General features: G+C 38.9%; 4 protein-coding genes across 5 annotated transcripts in view; 2 read left to right on the forward strand and 2 right to left on the reverse strand.

Moving 5' to 3' along the window:
- Positions 1-1,530: 1,530 nt before the first annotated feature.
- Positions 1,531-4,751, forward strand: LOC134178957 (F-box/WD repeat-containing protein 7-like). Of its 2 annotated transcripts, XR_009969731.1 has the most exons (5): positions 1,531-1,758; positions 3,284-3,359; positions 3,786-3,901; positions 3,965-4,369; positions 4,443-4,751. XR_009969731.1 is itself a non-coding variant. In XM_062645869.1 (4 exons), exons 1-4 carry the CDS (start codon positions 1,600-1,602, stop codon positions 4,091-4,093), a joined length of 480 nt encoding a protein of 159 aa, XP_062501853.1. In that variant the 5' UTR covers positions 1,531-1,599; the 3' UTR covers positions 4,094-4,751. The 2 variants fall into 2 exon arrangements, 1 of the variants encoding a protein (XP_062501853.1); XM_062645869.1 differs by having other exon boundaries at positions 3,965-4,751.
- A 251-nt stretch (positions 4,752-5,002) lies between these two features.
- On the reverse strand, positions 5,003-7,062 carry LOC134178898 (uncharacterized). Its single transcript, XM_062645814.1, has one exon. It carries the CDS (start codon positions 7,010-7,012, stop codon positions 5,213-5,215), a length of 1,800 nt encoding a protein of 599 aa, XP_062501798.1. The 5' UTR covers positions 7,013-7,062; the 3' UTR covers positions 5,003-5,212.
- A 2,722-nt stretch (positions 7,063-9,784) lies between these two features.
- Positions 9,785-15,766, reverse strand: LOC134177857 (gamma-soluble NSF attachment protein-like). The gene is made up of 13 exons (XM_062644632.1): positions 15,728-15,766; positions 14,767-14,899; positions 14,643-14,707; positions 13,989-14,073; positions 13,442-13,459; positions 13,296-13,373; positions 13,166-13,228; positions 13,037-13,103; positions 12,126-12,196; positions 11,987-12,065; positions 10,809-10,888; positions 10,621-10,750; positions 9,785-10,200 (listed from the first exon to the last, which is right to left on the reverse strand). The coding sequence occupies exons 2-13, from the start codon at positions 14,835-14,837 to the stop codon at positions 9,883-9,885; spliced, it is 1,125 nt and encodes a 374-aa protein (XP_062500616.1). The 5' UTR covers positions 14,838-14,899; positions 15,728-15,766; the 3' UTR covers positions 9,785-9,882.
- Positions 15,741-18,097, forward strand: part of LOC134177856 (casein kinase II subunit alpha-like) — a 7,526-nt gene continuing 5,169 nt past the window's right edge. Inside the window, exons 1-5 of the mRNA XM_062644631.1 lie at positions 15,741-15,870; positions 15,985-16,096; positions 16,182-16,293; positions 16,541-16,642; positions 16,719-16,769. Coding sequence (XP_062500615.1) covers positions 15,999-16,096; positions 16,182-16,293; positions 16,541-16,642; positions 16,719-16,769 — 363 coding nt within the window. The 5' untranslated portion in view covers positions 15,741-15,870; positions 15,985-15,998. The remainder of the gene's footprint in view (positions 15,871-15,984; positions 16,097-16,181; positions 16,294-16,540; positions 16,643-16,718; positions 16,770-18,097) is intronic.

An 18,097-nucleotide genomic window follows, 5' to 3' on the forward strand; every position in this document is an offset into this window, starting at 1 on the left:
TCCTCATACACAACGAACAGAGAACACATTTTATAATATTTAAATTGTGTGTGTGTGTGTGTGTGTGTGTGTGTGTGTGTGTGCGTGCGTGCGTGTGTGTGTGTGTGTGTGTGTGTGTGTGTGTGTGTGTGTGAATTTTAAATGTACATTTCTGTATGTCCTTTATTTATTATAGTATGGTACTCGTATGTATGAATTTCTTTCACCCTATTGAAGGCTTACAGTACCTTCAGTTAAATAACTAATCATACAGAAATTGCCATGCATCAATCAATCTTAGACACAGATTAAAAAAAGTCTAGTGTTTTGAGTGTGGGGGAGGTTGCATAGGCTATTGTGCGCCCTTCAAAAGCACCAAAGGCAGATCGAGTTCCCAACAACCACAGAAGCAACATTTCTCAGACATGAGATACACCAATGGGGTAGACACAATTATGACATGAGTTAGGTAGACACAATTATGATAAGAGTTAACTCATGTCATAAGTGTGTCTACCCCATTAGTGTATCTTATGTCTGAGAAATTTTGCTTCTATGGTTGTTGGGAAGTTGATCTGCCTTTAGTGCTTTTTTGATGGGCACACAATAGCCTATGCAACCTCTCCCACACTCAAAACACTAGACTTTTTTGAATCTGTGTCTAAGATCAATCGATGCATGGCAATTTCTGTCTGATACAGAAATATAGGACGAGCTGTACTTTTAAAATTCACACACACACACACACACACACACACACACACACACACACAACATTTAAATATTATAAAATGTGTTTTTGTTTATTATGTATGAGGAAATTGTAATGCTAGATCAAAGTCTCAATCTTCAATTAATTTCCAAGAATAGTCGCTGTGAACAGCATAGTTGCCTGTGAACAGAATAGTCATAATAGTCACCATGAACAGAATAGTCGATATAGCGGGGACTTTTCTGTTCACGTTTGTGAACAGAATAAGCTGTGAACAGAACAGTCGCTGTGAACAGCTAGAACAGTCGCCCGTGAACAGAATACGTAGTCGCTGTGAATAGAATAGTCGTAGACGCCGTGAACAGGATAGTCACCATGAACACTGTATGGCTAGTGTGAACATGCAGAATAGTCGCTGTAAACAGAATAGTCGCTGCTATAGCAGAGACTATCCTGTTCAGAATAGTCTCAGTGAACATGCAGGAAGTCCCCGCTGGGGTGGGTTCAAATTGCGTGAACAAAATAGTTCCCGGTGAACAGAATAGGAGCAAATATGAACAGAATATACTCTGTGAACAGAATAGTCCCTGTACATATGTCATTAAACAACACTAGAGTTGAAGCCTGTTGACATAATTACTAGCTTTTGATTGCTTTATTGCAACTGTTTATTGGGAACTTGAGTTTTTTAAGTGTTATTGTGTGTGTGTGTGTGTGTGTGTGTGTGTGTGTGTGTGTGTGTGTGTGTGTGTGTGTGTGTGTGTGTGTGTGTGTGTGTGTGTGTGTGTGTGTGTGTGTGTGTGTGTGTGTGTGTGTGTGTGTGTGTCACTGTGTGTGTGTCACTGTGTGTGTGTGTGCATGCACGTGTGTGTGCGTGCGTGTGTGCATGTTCATGTGCGCGCGCATACATGCAACAGTGTGTTACTTCGTTACTCTTTGTAGTTGTCTACTGCTGTCAGTTTGATGAAAACCGTGTTGTGAGTGGCAGTGCTGATGCTACACTTCGTATCTGGGACACAACAACGGGCAAGACAAAACACGTACTCACCGGTCATGAAGCAGAGATCGTAAGAAATCGAGTTTTACATTACAGTGGATAACAATAATGATATATATAAACACAGTATAACAGTCAGGCATCCAGTAGAGCAGACAGATATGCAAGAAGGCGGCCCAGCCACTTGCCATTGCGCTGTGAGGCAGAAAGGGTTAGAGACAATAATATGTGATGCCCACAAGTGAGTTGGCTGCTTCGATCATCAACTTGATGTTTGTATTTCTAGTAGCATTTAGTTTATTCCCTAGATGGTATGACCACTTTACAGCAACATTCGTATTTGCATTGACCAAGTGTCATTATTAATTTCTAGAAAATGTGAAATATATATAATCTGAAGCACACAATTGTCTACACAACCAGCTTGGTGATTGTCCATAAATCTCATCTGCTTCACAACACGATATACACAAACAGGTTAACTCAATTATACGTTCATCACTAAAGGAGATTGTCAGCCTTCGAGATAAGGCTAGACTCAATACTATTGCTTCTGCTCATGCTGGTGCTTGGTTGTGTGCATTACCTACTCCTCATTTAGGCCTTGCCATGTCACCACATGAATCTGTTTTGCAATTGGATTATGGCTGAGAATACCTGTGTTTCCCTTTCCACTTGAATTGGTAAAATGCGTTTGTGGTCAAATTCTCGATCCTTTTGGGGTTCACCTTTTGAGTTGTGAGCATGGTCGATCCACTCCAGATCAGACACCACAACGCACTTTGTGACACAATCTTCCACACTCTATTAACTGAGAATAATCTTGTCAAATGGAAACAGTAGTGCATGTTACAACTTTAATTGATGCAATTAAGTCGACAGGGTGACATCTACCATCCTGATTTCTTGAAGGCAAGCCTGCATGGATATTTTGATGTCACAATGTGCAATAGCCTACACTCATCACACATCATCAAAGCTACCACCAAAACTGGCTCTGCTGCAGATGCTGCGGAATGCAGCAAAGACCATTGGCATGAATATGAAGTGACGGTAGCAGGAGGAGTTTTCTATCCACTGGTTGTGGAGACTCATGGTTTGTGGACTGATTCTAGTTTGAAAATTATAAAGGCAATCTCTTTCACGCATTGCTGCTGTATTGAGTTATTCGTTCTCACAGCTGCTGCAAAACACTTTACAGCAATTATCGGTAAAAGTTTGGACATATAATGCTAGGATGATATATAGAAGGTTGCTGTTAGATTGTATGGAGTTATATTGGGACATACACACTAGTTGTAGTGATAGTGTGGATAAATCCACGTCTTAGGGGGTAAGAGGGGAATGGTTTCGATATATATATATATATATATATATATATATATATATATATATATATATATATATATATATATATGTATGTATGTATGTATGTATGTATGTATATACTGCAATATGTGCATAGGAGTCTTGCTTAAATAGAGACTTGCTGGCAGCTGCATGTTAATTACATGTAGTAGTTATAAGGGTGGGATTTGCTGTGTACAATGATTGTTGTTAGTAATTATTGGTTGTGACTGTTTTGGTTGTTTTAGTATTGCTTGCAATACAATGATGTTGTGATTGCTTCCGGCTCTGCTGATAGCAGTGTGAGGGTCTGGAACCATCAAGGTAGAAATTCATTAATATCAATAGAATAAAAATTTGTGTTTATTTGTTTTTATGTATTTGTGTGTATGTGTGTGTGTGTGTTTGTGTGTGTTTATGTGTGTGTTTGTGTGTGTTTGTTTGTTTGCGTATGTTTGTGTGTGTGTGTTTGTTTGTTTGTGTATGTTTGTGTGTGTGTGTGTGTGTGTGTGTGTGTGTGTGTGTGTGTGTGTGTGTGTGTTTGTGTGTTTGTGTGTGTGTGTGAGTGCGTGTGTGTCTGTGTGTGTGTGTGTGTGTGTGTGTGTGTGTGTGTGTGTGTGTGTGTGTGTGTGTGTGTGTGTGTGTGCGCGCGCGTGAGTGTCATTGCGTGCACTCACGCGTGTGTGCGTGCATGCGTGTGTGCAATTCATCACTGGCCATTGCACCTCAATGTGTTGTATCTCTCCTAAGGTTTGTGTCTGCATGAGTTAAAAGAACACCTTGGCATCGTACGTTGCCTCCATTTGACACGCACACGACTGGTAACTGGAGGTGACGTGAGGAAAATAATCATCTGGGACACAGAGGTGCTTACAAAATTACATGTTAAGCATTCAAATTTGCCTATTTGAAACACTAAACTATTATAGCGTGGAGAGATGTGCAATATCATTCATCGTAATCCAACATCACTGCATCAGATGTGGGTAGACGATACACGACTGATAACTGCATCTCCTGATGCTCCGGGAACCATAACAATCATCAACTTCTGGTGATAGTGTCAACATACCCAGCTCCACAAGAGAGTTGTAATTGTAGAGGAAATTCTATTTTTGCATGTTGTTGACGATGTTTGTGTTTATGGTGTTTGTTTGTTGTTCAATTCCAAATGCATTTAGTATCGTGTACGGTTCTCTCATATTTTTATATGTCTTTAGTATTTTTACGTGTTTTTAGTATGAAACTATGTTTTTGTTTATAGTACAGCACTTGCCTGATGGATTGTGCGTGAAATGTGTGATGTGTGCGTGTGTGTGCATGCGTGTGACTCAGTGAGTGTGTCTTTCTCAACATTGGCTTAAATCTGACTTAAATTCATCTAATGAGATACTTCTGTTCTACCAGGTTTGTTTTGATCAATGGCTAAGGTTCTACAACTAGAGAATTAACCAACTATAGCTATTAAGATTTTTATGTTGAATTGTGAATCTGACTAGATTTGAGGATGCAGAGATTAAGTGTATTGATATCTCTGTCTGTGGGTCAGTTGTCCAGCATTGTCTATACTGACTTGAATGCGTTAGTCAATTTAGTGATTGATTGATTTTGTTTAGTTATTTTTTAGTTGATAGGGTTTGTCACCAATAATTTGAATCAGGATGCAACATTTGTCAATGAGTGTGAGGGCTGCTGGTGACTTTATAACTTAATTAACCAAAGTGGCCAGGTTTAGTGTAATGGCAGTGACTTACTTATGAACTGCTGCATGATATATAGTTACTAAAAGTCAAGCTTTCGAGAAAGTGAGTCAAGTCAAGTTGAAAAGAATAACAGTTTCAAGAGAAACGTTGTAATTGTGAAAATGGAACTCTCATTGAGAGCTAATTGTTAAAACTTTAAACATGCCAATCTTTCTAGACAGCTCGTGCTCATGCAGTTCTCATACTATATGCACACTTGGAAGCTTCAATCTCACAACATTGTTTTGTAACTGCAATTATGATACTGACAATTAAGAAATCAGCAAGCAAGAAGCAAGAAGCAACAATGACACAGCTAGTCAGCAAGAAACAGTTCAGTAATCACTATATAAGTAGTCGAACAATTAAACAATGAGAAACCTTGCAGGAAAGTTGCAGTTCCGCTTTTTTTGAAAGCGTTGATTCAGAAATCAGTCATTTAGCGTTGTACTTGTAGTAGTAGCAAAAGTGCAATTTGTGATTCTTAGTACCTCCATCTTCATGTGGAAATGATCCATGGTGACTAGTACTGTCCTTATTGCGGGAGTCTTCATTGTCCCATTTAAAGTACTGATGTGATACATGCATTTTATAGACCTTTTGACAATTATGAGTAGCTGCCACCAGAATGAATGGTTTCTTAGTCGGTAAAATGATCCGTTTTGCAGTACTTCCATCTTGTCTGCAGCAGAAGTGCATTCTTGTGTTGCGATCATAGGTTCCATCTGGTAGAGTGCCTCCTAGTTGATTGGCATTTCCACTGTCTTCATCATCCCAGTAAATCTCACTGCCATCAAAGTTGTCTGGACAAAAGTCCTTTTTAAGAATGCAGTACGTGCCTTTAGGCCACTGATAATTGACTTTGTTTTCACCATTTGACACTTTTATACAGAACTCCCATTGCATATCATTTTTTGCTTTCCAACCAGATAAGCTGTATGAACTACTCCACTCATTGCTCGAGTCACCATCTTCTGTGTCGTGTTTTCTCCAACCAAATTCCCATCTTGAATTAGTGCCTTCTGGGCAACCACTAGTGGGTCTGACCAACCCATATGTGCCTCTAGGCCAAGCAACAGGGAGAGTCAACAAGGAGTCATCAGGTGGTGCTTGAGAGTTTTTATAGGACGGATAAGCGGTGAGAGCACGGGCAAGTGCACTCTTATGGGCAAGCACTCGTGAATCTACAGTGTAGCGACATGACAGAAACTCGGTGATTGGAGTTAATGTGATTTTGATGGGTTCGTGTCTAATTGGAGTTGGAATGATCCACTTGTTGCTCGTTGTGTCCCAATAGACGCTGCTTCCAGTGTGGATCACCTTTTTAGATGATGTAAATGTAGACACAAATGATTCGCTTTGAACCAAACTGTTGATATCTAGTGATACAGACCCGTGTGCTGATAGAACAGATGCAGATGTTGTAATTCCCATAGCATCATGCTCTAACGAGTATTTAAATGCTTTGTCACTTGTCATCTCATACTGTTCAGTGTACTTGCTTCCCAGAACGATTTCTGTGATAACGTGAGTACCCCAAGTGTCCAAGAAAGAGAAGTATGATGCGTCGGAGGCAGTACTAGTGGTTGCTGAGGCTATGGGCAACGCGTGAACTGCAGCTTCGAATTCTGGAGATAGTTGAAATTTGGGTGTACTCATTTCTCTCTCTACTGACTGGGAAGTCCGGGAGGCAGTCGAGATCGGGCATTGAGCGAGTTCAGTTTGATACCGTACACTACCAAGATTGCAAATTCGTGATTTTTCCATGTACACTTTTCTTTCACTCTGAGACTCTCGTAACATGCTTTTGTACCCGTAACTCTCAGTAAATGAGAATTTGACCAGACCTGCAAATGATGCCGATGCGCTCGCGTCGACAGAACGCGATAAATCGCTTTGATAACCTTTCACTCCCGTGTACGCTCTTCTTTCGTGAGAAGAACTGCAGCTCAACCGTTCGTTGGTGTTAACTTGATCTGCTACAGAGTGCTGCCTGTCTCGTGATATCTTCTGTTGATCATAAGTTAGTTGAAGAACACGATATGTGTCTCGAAATCCTGGGTCAATGCCGCCCAGACTGTGCACACCTTGTGGGTTGCCATCCAGTAAGTTGTATCCAGTTCCAATGAATCTGAGTCCACCGTGCGGTGGCAAACTGCTAGTAGTGCAAGTGGCAGCGCTGGATGGCACTAGTGCTACAAGAAAAACGACTGGTAAATAAACCGTGAGAGACATTAATTCTAGATACAGAAAGTGCAGTTGTCGAGTGACCAGAGCTCTGATGCGGCGCTTGAACAGAAGCAAACTAAAACACAGAGCAGGCGTTTCTATAATTAATACGTGACTGTCTAATTATAACAACCAATCTGATTCCAGAAGATACTACATGGTGAAACAAACTAAAACACGGGGCGAGTGGCCAAATTACAACGTGGGAGACAATGCAACTAGATGTCTGCCCTTTACACTCTTTCTAGAAGATACTGTACTATATGCACTATTTATAATTATCGAAGGACACCAATTTGCAGAGTACACATATCTTCTCGTATTAATTAACGTAACATTAAACGTTTGATACAACCGGTCGGTAAATTGCCGAATTCTGCTAATCACGTCACTGCTTTGTTCAAACCGTGTGCGTGTTATGAGGTACCGATTGACGCTCGGTTACGTTCGACGTCCTAGACATTTGATTCTAGCGCGTGCAGTGCATGTGTACAGGGACTATTCTGTTCACGGGGACTATCCTGTTCACGTGGACTATTCTGTTCATATTTGCTCCTATTCTGTTCACCGGGGACTATCCTGTTCATGTGAACAGGATACATGAACAGGATAGTCGCCATGAACACTGTATGGCTAGTGTGAACATGCAGAATAGTAGTCGTGAACAGGATAGTCGTCTATGAACGAGATAGTCGCCGTGAACACTGTATGGCTAGTGTGAACATACAGAATTATAGTCGCCTGTGAACAAGATAGTCGCCTTGAACATTGAACAGGATAGTCCACGCTAGGGTGGGTTCAAATTGCGTGAACAAAATGGTCCCCGGTGAACAGAATAGGAGCAAATATGAACAGAATAGTCCACGTGAACAGAATAGTCCCTGTACGTACACCATGAAGACAGTCGCCTACGCAGAGGCAAACTACGTACGTGATTTGTGTCCGTACTAACAGTAAATAACTAGGACAAACAAAATGAGAATCTAGTAATTCTGAGATAGGTAGAAATGAAGTTCAGAACAGAATCTATTGACTACTAACACGAATTGTTCTAGATAGGTGGTGTGCACGTGCGTGTAAATCACATGTAGGTGTACAGTACTTGTCACAGTTCTTGACTTGTGGCACAAAAAGTCATTAGCACTCCAGGCCGGCCTTTACTGTTTTCGGCTCAAGCACCTCCTCTCAGAAAGGAGGAGGAGGAGGAAGATACCTATTATGAGCGGTGCCAATGAGAAACGAACATGTACAGCTGCACGAGTCCTCACCTCGATCTCCAAAGTCACAATGACACCTTGCTACACCAATCGGACCAAGGAGGACCACCAAAACCACTCGACAAGAGGAGCCGGTGAGACCGCGTCCTCACCACGGTCATTATTTCTAGTGCCTAATCGGGCGCAGGCATGGGATCGGCAGGAAAGACCTCAGACAATGGTTTATCACCCTGTTCGCAGCGTCAATCTTTTTGTCCGTAAACAGCACAAACAAAGTAGACTAGATCATCATTCTAGGTTGGTGTGAATATATCATTCATTCATTTATTCATTTCAAAGAACACCATTATCTTCACAACAAAATCTAGCTACAATATAGAAGTTCCGGACTGTAGTAGCCCTGTCAGTCAGATCAAATTGTATTCATTCATTCATTAGTCCTTTGAGGGAAACAGAACTGATGACTTGATCTAGTTGTCTAGTCCGTAGACTCGAAAACACAACAACATAGAGATAAGTAGGACTGGACAGAATCTGACGACGCACTACTAGACTACTATTATAACACAATCGTTTTAGAGAGGTGGTGTGCACCTGCATGCAAATCACATGTACTTGTCAAAACTGCATGCCAATCCTGTAGATACGAGTACACCTAGTGTGCACGTGCATTGTGGCACACACTAGTAGACTTGTGGTACAGAAAAGTCATGACAATTTGAGGGAATTCCTCCCAGATGCTAGATAATGGCGGAATTGGGTGCACGACCGCGCAATGAACAGTGATAGATAGAGTATATATGCATGACGTGGACAGCAAAGACAAGAGGAGTGTACACTATCTAGGTACACTGCAGCACTAGACCGGTCTAACGAGTAAACTGGTTTAGAGATTGACCTTCATGCATTCTAAATCTAAATCGCTTTTCCTAGTCCCGTTTTGTAGTACAGTATAGATTTAGCAAGTGGTAACAGTTTAACCGTCGCGTGCGTGCTTGATGCATGGCCGAACCCCGCCGGCTCTGTACCATTTTGGAGATTGCCTCGAAATGCAAGCGTCATCAAATAAAAGAGAGAAATCAGCAGCTACTGTAGCATTGCATGTAGACGTATATAAATTCTAAATATGGATTCTCAGTGACAACTATAATGTTGCTCAATATGACCATAGTAGAATGGCTGAGTTGATCGAGGATGGCCAAACATATCCTTTTTGGTCGGTTAGCAGCAAACACATATCTTCATGGTGTGAATTTACGTTGGAAACTATAGAGTATACAGACAGAGACCTGAATGATCGTAACATGTGAAAAGATTGGTATGAGATAGCACACGATAAAATGGTTTCAACTTTGGGAGAAAAGAAAACAGAAAAGAGCAAAATCCATATGTAGGACGTGTAATCAACTTGTTGTTGTTTGTTTCAATTGCACCAGAACGTTTAGAAGTGTGTGTGTGTGTGTGTGTGTGTGTGTGTGTGTGTGTGTGTGTGTGTGTGTGTGTGTGTGTGTGTGTGTGTGTGTGTGTGTGTGTGTCCATTGCATTTTACTGTTACATTAGATTGAAACAACACATTATTGAAATCGAATGACATTCATATGTAACACCATATTCCTAGACAATAACTATAACTCACGCATAATCCCTTGTCCCACCAATCTAGCTCAATCCTTCTTCAAACTCCTCATCATATTCATTCTGAGGCACGTCCGGTGGCAACACATCCTGTTGCACATCTTCCTTCTCTAGATTCTCTTCTTGTTCTGCTTCTTGCTCATCGACATTGTGCTCTTCTTGCTCATCGACATTGTGCTCTTCTTGCTCACATTTTGTGATCTCAGTTGGTCTCATCTCGTCCGTTGGTGGTGGCTTGTGTGACACAGTGAGTGGAGGCATGCTGCTAGGTGGTGATCTTTGAGTTTGGGAAGTGAGGTTAAGATCACCGTCGACTTTGAGATCTCGAGCAAGTTTAGCAAGCTGGATGTTGATTGATATTAATGATAGTCAATATGACATGAAGAATTTTGATATTAAGCATTGCTTGATAAAAATCTTTAAATTTGTTTATATTAATGTCCCTTATTTCATGTCAAAACTGGCTTTATTGTTTGCGGACTGTCCATGTGTGTGCCTGTCTGTCTGTGTTTAGTGTCTGTCCTTCTCATCGTTCATCTGTCTGTCTGTTTGTCTGTCTATCTGTCTGTCTGTCTGTCTGTCTGTTTGCCTGTCTGTATGTATGTCTATCTGTTCATCCGTCTGTCTGTTTACCTGTCTGTATGTACGTTTATCGGTCCGTCTATGTGTCTGTCCATCCGTGTGTCTGTGTCTGTCCATGTTTCTATTTGTCCATATAACTGCGAGGTACATGCCGATTGGTTACTACACGTACCAACATACCTCATTGTCCTGATAAGTAAAAACAGGTTTAGAGACCGCCTGTGATAAGGCATCAGGATCACCTTTCTCTACTGCATCAAGCAACTCCTCAATAGCAATTGCCTCATCAGAGTCAGAAAACCCAGGAACTCTACACCATACAACAACATGGTAAGTCAGCTGCTGACAACACCACAAAGTTGACCAACTCGATTGCACTCTTGAAGACTTCGTCTGCTGCAACGGGATCTTGACGAGCAAGATGGACAACAATAAGACCAACAACAGTCTAATAGGAAAGAGGCAGATATTTGAATATATTTAATAATATAAATTATAACAAAAATGTTAATTAAATATTTAATATAAAAATTAATTAAATAAATATATATTAATTTATTATAAAACTATTTAATAATTACTAACTATCAATAGCATATAATATCATTGATATCAACAAACTCCATTGATTGTTGCTGAATACAGTAAAAATAATATAAATTATAACAAAATTGTTAATTAAATATTTAATAATAATAATTTATTTTAAATTTAAATTATTAATAATCTGCTCATTTTTTATATTAAAAATTAATTATTATCTATTAATTTATCATAAAACTATTTAATAATTATTAACTATAAATTGATATTAATAAATGTTAGTCATTAGATGTTTACTATTTAAATGTTACAAATATCAATGTTGATATCAATAGCATATGATATCATTGATATCAACAAACTCCGTTGATGTTGCTGAATACAGTATTAATAATATAAATTATAACAAAAATGTTAATTAAATATTTAATAATAATAATTTATTTTAAATTTAAATTATTAATAGTTTGCTCATTTTTATATTAAAAATTAATTAAATAAATATATATTAATATCAACTTATAGTTAACTACTCTTTAATAATTATTAAATATTATAGTTTTATGATAAATTAATATATAATAATAAATGTTAGTCATTAGATGTTTAATTACTATTTGAATGTTAAAACATCAATAGGATATAATATCATTGATATCAACAAACTCCTAGATGTTAGTTGATTGTTGCTGAATACAGTACTAATAATATAATTATAACAAAAAATGTTAATTAAATATTTCATATTAATTATTTATTTTAATTTTAAATTATTAATAATTTGCTCATTTTTTATATTTAAAAAATTATTAAATAAATATGTTAATTTATCATAAAACTATAATCATTATTAAAGTTTAGTTAACTATAAGTTGATATTAATAAATTAGATGTTTAATTACTATTTGAATGCTAAAAATATTAATGTTGATATCAATAGCATATAATATCATTGATATCAACAAACTCCTAGATGTTAATTGATTGTTGTTGAATACAGTACTCGGCATATTGGTGGGTAGCTGCCAACACTCTTGTAGCATTGGATCTGCTTCTGCATGTGCTTGATGCATTCATCAAATCTGTGTACAGAATCAATGTTACGTTAGTCTGTCGTTGGTATTTGAGAATTTGTGTGATACTGTTTGCGTTTCACCAGCAGCCGAATTGACTTCCCCAACACATCTGCCACTTGCCTCGTCTTGTCTTCAATCTAGAGTAGATGTATTTATCATATTTAATCACGTCTGTCCATTTGTTGTCCATGTGTCTGTCTGTCTGTCTGTCAATCATATATAGTTGAACTTTTATCTATGATACATTTTGCAATGCAGGGTACTATGTACTGTCCAACTACTAGCAGTGTTTATCAACTAAACTAAGCTAAAATTGAAACTCGTGTAAAACAAAATGAGGACTACACTTAAGAGCTACAGTGTACAAGCAAAGCCTCCAGTACCAGCTAGTGGCTAAAGTACTGAGTAGCAAAGAGGTCACATCTGTTGTCTTCAGACAGCGAAGATAGCTTTTTAGAGATGACTCTAGCATTACACTTCTGAAGCTGAATAGAAAAGCATTTGGACCAAAAGTTGATAAACTCCACAGCGTTTGGTCGTCCCACTTTGTCCGATGACTTCTTTGATAATTTGCACTGGAGTTTCCACCCATCAATCCCCCAAGCTATCTGTTCATCTGTCTGTCTGTCTGTTTGTCCATCTGTCTGCCCATCTGTTTGTCTACCTGTCCGTCCATCAGTATATCTACTTCTCTGTCCATCTGTCTGTCTTTCTTTTATTTCAACATCAATATACCATGTCTGTCTACCCATCTATCTGTCTAACAATCTGTCTGTCTGTCTGTCTGTCTGTATGTATGTATGTATGTATGTCTGTCTGTATGTCTAACAGTTTGTCTGTCCATTTTTTCTGTCTACTTGTCTGTCCGTCTCAGACTCTGTTTTATTAGGCTCTCCACTAGATACCCATTTGTTCGTCTGTACGTTCTTTCTCTCTTTTCCATTAACAATCCATCCCACATCATTCTGCTTACTCACCTCCAACATCTCAGCAGCCATTGCATACAGCTCTATGGCTGTCTCGTCATTCATTCCCTCTGCTTGCCTATTCACATACAAAGATCACCATATTCACATGCACATTACACAACCTCATCACACACTCACTTGGCTGCTCGTTGAAACACAAACGAAGCCGTGTCTGGTGTGCCATTGTCCCTAAAACGCATCCTGCAAGAAGACATCGAAGGTTTAAGTGTTGAGATCGTGTGGAGTCACGTGATCATTTGTAGTTGACCCTGCTTGCTTTGTTAGAACCACAGCTTCTTCTGTTTGTTTTAGTTCATTGGCCATTTGACCTGCCAGCTCTAGAGATCTAAGAATACGGTGAGATTACAAGTGATGAATTGGATGTCAATATACAAATGAATGATGGACACGCACTTGGCAGATTGAAATAGTCTGTAGGTTATAAGTCAAGGAATGATGGAAAGATATATAAATATAAAAAACAGACAAACACATAGAGATATGTGTATAAACAGATAGACAGATAGACAAACATGCAAAGAAACAAACAGACAGATGGACAGACAGACACACAGACAGAGAAACAGACAGACAGACAAACAAATGAACAGACAGATGGACAGACAGACAGACAGACAGACAAACAAATGAACAGACAGATGGACAGACAGACACACAGACAGACAAACAGACAGGCAAACAGACAGACAGACAGACAAACAGACAAACAAATGAACAAACAGATGGACAGACAGACACACAGACAGACAAACAGACAGATGGAGACACAGACACACAGACAGACAAATAGACAGATGGACAGACAGACACACAGACAGACAAACAAATAAACAGATGGACAGAAAGACACAGACAGACAAACAGAAAGACAGACAGACAGACAGACAAACAGACAGACACATACAAGCATTGGTAAGATTAATGCTTTGCAGTTAGATACGATTTGCACAAGTGCTGCTCATCGGCTGCTTTCAGATAGGCACCTTTGGCCTGTTCAAACGACTTGGCATTCCTGAATGCATTTCCTGTCCAAAAACAAGCTTGAACTCATCTGCTTCAACCACTGTCTACCTGCTTTTCTGTCTGTCTGTCTGTCTGTCTACCTGCCTGTCTGTCTGTCCGTTTATCTGTCTGTCTACCTGCCTGTCTGTCTGTCCGTTTGTTCATCTGTCTACAAGCTAGAGATGGACAAAGCCATTCATAGTTCTATTCATTAATTAAAACGAAGAACAGTAGGAAAGTAGAACTTTTAGTACTGCAGCAAGTGATGTAAGTAGTGACGTTTGATGACAATAAAACAAATCTGTCTACAGGCCTGTCTGTCTGTCTGTCTGTCTACCTGTCTGCGTGTTTGTCTGTCCGTTTGTCCGTTTCTCTACCTGTATGTCTGTCTTTCTGTCTGTCTACCTGTCTGTCTGTCTGTCTGTCTGTCCATTTGTTTGTCTGTCCGTTTGTTTGTCTGTCTGTCTGTCTGTCTGTCTGTCTACCTGCCTGTCCGTTTATTTGTCTGTCTGTCTATTCGTCTGTCCATACGTTTGTATATCTTTGTTCTTCGTTTATTAATTAAGTCTCTCGCACATTTCCACCATCTCACCCGCATTCCCATACGCCTGTGCAGCCCCCTCATGATCAGCCTTTCGAAACCAACCGCTTTTGAGACTAAAACAACAACACAAAATGTAGCAAAACACTTGACCTAACACGTCGACATAAACCACCATTTCTCCGCCTCCTGAATATACTGGAGACCTTCTTGTACTTTAGATTGAGCTCTAGCAGCTTGAGCCATATTTTCCTCGGTGAACAGACCACAAGGCGCACAGACCCTTGAAGTCCAAACCGTTGCAACAACTTTAAAATATAATTAAAACAATTAAAATAAAAAATTTGCAAGTAATTAATTTAATATTATCAACAGCAAAAATTGCTACACAACTAATAGTTTATATTAATATCAAATTTGCGCTACGTAAAGGACCACGAGGCACACAAATTAAGAATAAAAATAAAATTAATTTATAAATGATTAATTAAATAATAAAATAATATTATAAATTGTTGTTAACAGTGCACATAACGATTTAATTATTTAATTAACAAATAAGTGTGCATTATTAATATCAATTTTGCGCCAACGTATAGGACCGCGAGGCACCCAGATTAAGAATAAAAATAAAATTAATTTATAAATGATTAATTAAATAATAAAATAATGTTATAAATCGTTGACATTGTACATAACAATTTAATTATTTAATTAGCAATAAATGTACATTATTAATATCAAATTTGCGCTTCGTAAAGGATCACGAGGCACACAAATTAGGAATAAAAATAGAATTAATTTGTTAATTAAGTAATGAAATTGTTTTGTGCAATGCCACCGATTTATAATATTATTTTATTATTTAATTAATTATGCATCTTATTAATATCAAATTTGCGCTGCGTAAAGGACCACGAGGCACACAAATTTAGAATAAAAATAAGATTAATTAATAAGTGATTAATTAAATAATAAAATAATATTATAAATTGTTGCTAACAGTGCACATAACGATTTAATTATTTAATTAACAAATAAATGTAAATTATTAATATCAATTTTGCGCCAACGTAAAGGACCGCGAGGCACCCAGATTACATAACCATTATGGATTCTTCCAAATACTTATTTACCCTATTAATTTTACTTCCCAACGCTTGCGCACTGCCGTAGTCAATCCGGTTGAGTCTTTTTTCGTCGTCGTCGTCGTCGTCACTCGACTTCCCGCACCGTCCGTCCTCATTCACCGTCAACCAATCACGAGAGCTAACCGCAAGTGCGTAATTCTGAGCGTTCTCACCGTTTGTGATGAAAACGCGGAAGGCTTTCTGTCTTTCTATTGTCTGCTTTGGTTTTTTCACTTTTTTTTTGATCGGGGTCCCCCTTGTAGGATAGTCGGCCGCGATGTCTATGAGTCGGTCTCGCGCTCGAGTGTATGCCGACGTCAACACACACAAGCCGCGTGAATACTGGGACTATGAGCAGCACGTCATCGACTGGGGGTGAGTTGCTATTGGCTGCGCGCGTTCCGTTCGCCGCTCTGTTTCCCGGGTGACGATTTCATTCATGATGACTGGTTACTTACAGCAACCAGGACGACTACCAGATTGTGCGCAAACTGGGCCGAGGAAAGTACAGCGAAGTGTTCGAGGGCATCAACATCACGAACAGCGAAAAAGTCGTAATAAAGATATTGAAGGTGAGTCGCAGTTTGGCTGCGTTTGTTATCTAATTATGACGTCATAATAGACAGAGGTATGAGTGACAACAACCGAACAACAACAACCACACCAACAATAAACATAATGACACAGTATGCGCATGATATTACCCGCAGGTTACTGAATGTTTCCCTATTCCCAAATTTCTACACACACTTTCTAACACAGTTGCCATGGTAACATTCACTAATGACGTCATTTAATCTTGACGCGTGTCCGTCGTAGCCCGTCAAGAAAAAGAAGATCAAACGAGAGATAAAGATTCTGGAGAATATCAAGGGAGGAACAAACATCATCGCTCTGCTTGACATAGTAAAGGATCCCGTGGTATGTTGTTACATTGTCGATAGTTTGAGAAGCCGTTTGTTGATTGTTGTGTCTCTGCTTGTGTGTTTGTGTGTAGACTAGAACCCCTGCTTTGATATTTGAGCATGTAAACAACACAGATTTCAAGGTAGGCCCCATGACATGATAATGATGTGTACATTGTGATGTGTGTGTCTAGCAACAAAGTGAAACAGTTGTGGTTTTGTTTGTTGACTGTGTCATGCCTAATTGTTGTTTTTTGCTAATAATAAACTGAGGTTAATTAAGATAGGAGGGAAGGGAGAGACAGACAAACAAAGGCATGGTGCTGTACCCTTGTACTCTTGTAACACGTTATTCCTTCCAGTTGTTTGTACTGAAGTTTGTTCACAGAGTAGTTGTAGTAGTGTATGTATGGGTAGTCTGGAGGGCATTTTATGTATGCAAGTGTATTTCATTGACAGATGGACAGAGAGACATACAGACGGACATACAGACAGACAGAATGGATGGACAGATGGACAGATGGATGGATAGACATACAGACCGTCGCAAAAGTATAAAGCAAGTTCCTGCATGTGACTACCTGAAGTTTGAATGACCACAAAATTATTTTAAAAGCTTTTGGAAAAATAATTCAAACTGTAATTTACTGCAAATTTTCTATTCTAAACTACAGAGAAGGTCTCTCCCTATTGGGTTTGTTTCTTATGACAGAATTTTGAGTTTTGAAGTGCCCGCTACTTTCACCACAAAACAAACGTGATGAATAGCTCAACAAAACATTTTTTATTCAATTTTGCCATTTGCTGAAAGAAATCTACGCATCCTTTACCCATAATCTACTTGGAATACAAACTTCTTTCAGCTTTTCTTTAGAAAACGAAAAACCACTATGACGTCATTGACAGGACTATTTGTCATTTTTGTCAATAAGAAAACCCACAAAAACCACAACTTGAAACATCAACTGAATAATGTTTAGAAAACTAAATATTGTAAAATATCTACTAAATTCTTTAGATCGTACACAAAATTTCTAAAAGTGTGATTTCCAGTTTGAAATGGTTGTGGTCGAAATGTTGCAAAATGATGTTGATGGCGCGAAATCTTTGATTTTCTAGTTGTTGTTTGAGCTCACGGAGCTGCCAAATTGCGGATTCCTGTAGCTGAGTGACCAATCTTTCGTTAGACGAAATTGAGGAAAAGTCGGACAGCTGGTCAGTCCACGACATTGCGGTAAAATCGAAGGCTTGAAAGAATTTTGGTCTGGGTGAGCGTAACATCGCCAAAACCGTCAGTGTTTCACGTGAATTGGTAAAAAACTGTCTAAAAAGACTAGAGGCCGGAGCAATAAGCTGTAAGAAAAGATCTCGTCGGCCGAGAAAACATGTGACAGAGATGACCGCTTTCTGGAGGAGACAGCAAAGAGAAATCGCCGTTTGACATTGCGCCAGCTGAAACAAGAGTTCAAGG

The sequence above is a fragment of the Corticium candelabrum genome, chromosome 4 (genome assembly GCF_963422355.1).
Source record: "Corticium candelabrum chromosome 4, ooCorCand1.1, whole genome shotgun sequence".
In the NCBI taxonomy this organism is placed as follows: domain Eukaryota; kingdom Metazoa; phylum Porifera; class Homoscleromorpha; order Homosclerophorida; family Plakinidae; genus Corticium; species Corticium candelabrum.